At 38.0% G+C, this 2138-nt stretch overlaps 1 protein-coding gene across 1 annotated transcript; it reads right to left on the reverse strand.

The window, feature by feature from the left end:
* Window positions 1-390: 390 nt before the first annotated feature.
* LOC149204196 (thaumatin-like protein) lies at window positions 391-1378 on the reverse strand. The gene is made up of 2 exons (XM_089393233.1): window positions 1220-1378; window positions 391-1098 (listed from the first exon to the last, which is right to left on the reverse strand). Exons 1-2 carry the CDS (start codon window positions 1293-1295, stop codon window positions 620-622), a joined length of 555 nt encoding a protein of 184 aa, XP_089249359.1. The 5' UTR covers window positions 1296-1378; the 3' UTR covers window positions 391-619.
* Between the last annotated feature and the right edge of the window lie 760 nt (window positions 1379-2138).

The following is a 2138-nucleotide window of genomic DNA, read 5'->3' on the forward strand; positions in this document are numbered from 1 at the left end:
ACGGGATCGTCGTTTGGCACATTCAAATTACTTCCCAATTTCCGCAACTCGTAATCTTCTAGGTGTTCCCAGTACCTCTTGAAACTAGTGGTCACAGACTTCCCTCTTCCTGGTTCGTAAATGAAAATCTGAATGACAAATACGATTGATTGGAAACTTTCGCAAGCTCTTCGCATGTTTGAGTTTTGAATAAATGTTTACGTTAAAACAGGTTTGATTTAATCTTGGTACAATTAGGTTTCGAATAAATGTGTAGTCATTTCCTTACTTTAATATTTATAAAATTATCTATAATTATTTATTTTAACATTTATAAAATCATCTTTAATTATTTATTAAATCATTTAAGATCCTTAAAAGATATCCAAATTGATGCATATACCCCTTAAGTTATCCAAAATAGCATTACTCATTTGCAAAGTAGAGGTAAAACACCTTTGGCTTTTACAGGATAGAACTTCTTGCAACCATGCACGCAATGGTATTCTTATTATAAATATGAGAATACAATCAACATGATTGTAATACTCTTATTATAGCTATGGTACTCCATAGAAATCGGTTTACTAACGATGTATTTTATGTAACGACCAGAGAATTCAGTATGATAAACTTCTAATCAAGGGCAGAATATAATGTTGTAATTAGCACCAGAAGCGCAAGCGTGGGTTTTAGTGTCATCAGTGGGATATAGGTAGGCATCTGGGCACTGGTCCATTTTGCAAGTCAGTGCTTTGCAGCTACCGTCGGAGGGAGTTAGGGAGAGAGGGACATTGAAACCATCAATTACAGAGAGGTCATAGAAATCTTGATTGTTGCCCCCATTCAGAGTATATTCAACCAGCGTTGTAGGAGACTGTCCCGAGAGCGTACAGCTGAGCACGCCACCGCAGTCACCAGTGCTGCAGCTTCCTTTACCAGAGGCATCGAAGGAGCATCCAGTACGTCCCCAAAATCTACCTGAGCTTGTTCCTGCGGGCACGTCAACACTCCATGATTGACCCTGCCCCAACGCTTGACCGCCACCTACGGGAATTCCTGCGGCCCATACCGTGTATGAACACTGGTTCTGGATCACAAACGTCGCACCCGTAGCTCCTGCAGTTACAAAAGCAAAAATATATTTCTTTATGATATCAAATATTTCTTTATCATATCTCAACTCATTTACGTACATAAAATACGATGCAATGCAGTCAAGGGATTACTGTAACCTTACCTTGAAGACAAACGTTAAATATCAAAGCTAGTATTGCTGTAACATAAATCGAAACTGCTAATGTTCTTGCCCCCATTGCAACGTCCACCACCAAGTAATTAAACACAAGTACTAAACAACGAAGGAATTGCGGTTGAGCTTATTTGATGTTGTATAACACGAATGGCACTCTATATATAGGCGGGGCTAGCCATCCCAATCTTGGTCTTAGCGTAGCGTATACTGCACGAAATTCTTATGAAGGTTGATCCCCCCTAGTTGGGCGGCGTGGGATGAATCAGAAGGCGCGCTAATCGCTCCTGGACATCCCGGTTTGTTCCAGATGTTCCGGGTCTTCTTAAACTAGCGATCACGAAATGCTTATCCACACTGAGAGTGTGGAAAAAATTACTAAGAGAGAGGATAAGGAAAAAAACGTGATGTTGATATTTATTTGAGTATTTCATGAATGTTTTTCTATATAATTAAGTAAAATTAATTAATTTTATTTTTTTAATCAAATTTTAAAATATTTTTGAAATCTACAATTGAATAAAAATTAAAATGTGAAAAAATCACTACCAACTTGTTAACTCCCTCACCTTGTACTGTTGTAATGTTCCGGGCCGTCTTAAACTAGCCCTCTTCTTCTAGAGTATGCCACGAAAAATTATCCGCTGGAGTGTATGACTCACTATCAAGATTTCATTCAATGATTCACCAAGAATACAATATAGCGCGTGTCCCCTAAATTGTCATTTAATGATTGCCCAAGAAACAAAATATGTCTAGACTTGTTAGAACAGATTGGTCGTCGTAATCTTCCAAATATCCACGCTTAGGATTGACTAACGACTATCAAGATTGAATCCAGAGCTTTTTATGACTGACTATCAAGATTGACTGACGACTTGAATTTTCATTTAATGATTCACAAACC

This window comes from Pinus tabuliformis, chromosome 1_2 (assembly GCF_031772625.1).
Source record: "Pinus tabuliformis cultivar Carrire ecotype Pingquan chromosome 1_2, CPIR1, whole genome shotgun sequence".
In the NCBI taxonomy this organism is placed as follows: Eukaryota; Viridiplantae; Streptophyta; class Pinopsida; order Pinales; family Pinaceae; genus Pinus; species Pinus tabuliformis.

Bases quoted from the DNA above. Each gene is read 5' to 3' on its own strand.
- LOC149204196 (XM_089393233.1), bottom strand. From the start codon at position 1,295: ATGGGGGCAAGAACATTAGCAGTTTCGATTTATGTTACAGCAATACTA. The intron at 1,099-1,219 runs GTAAGGTTACAG...TTGTAACTGCAG, and splicing joins ATTTAACGTTTGTCTTCAAG to GAGCTACGGGTGCGACGTTT.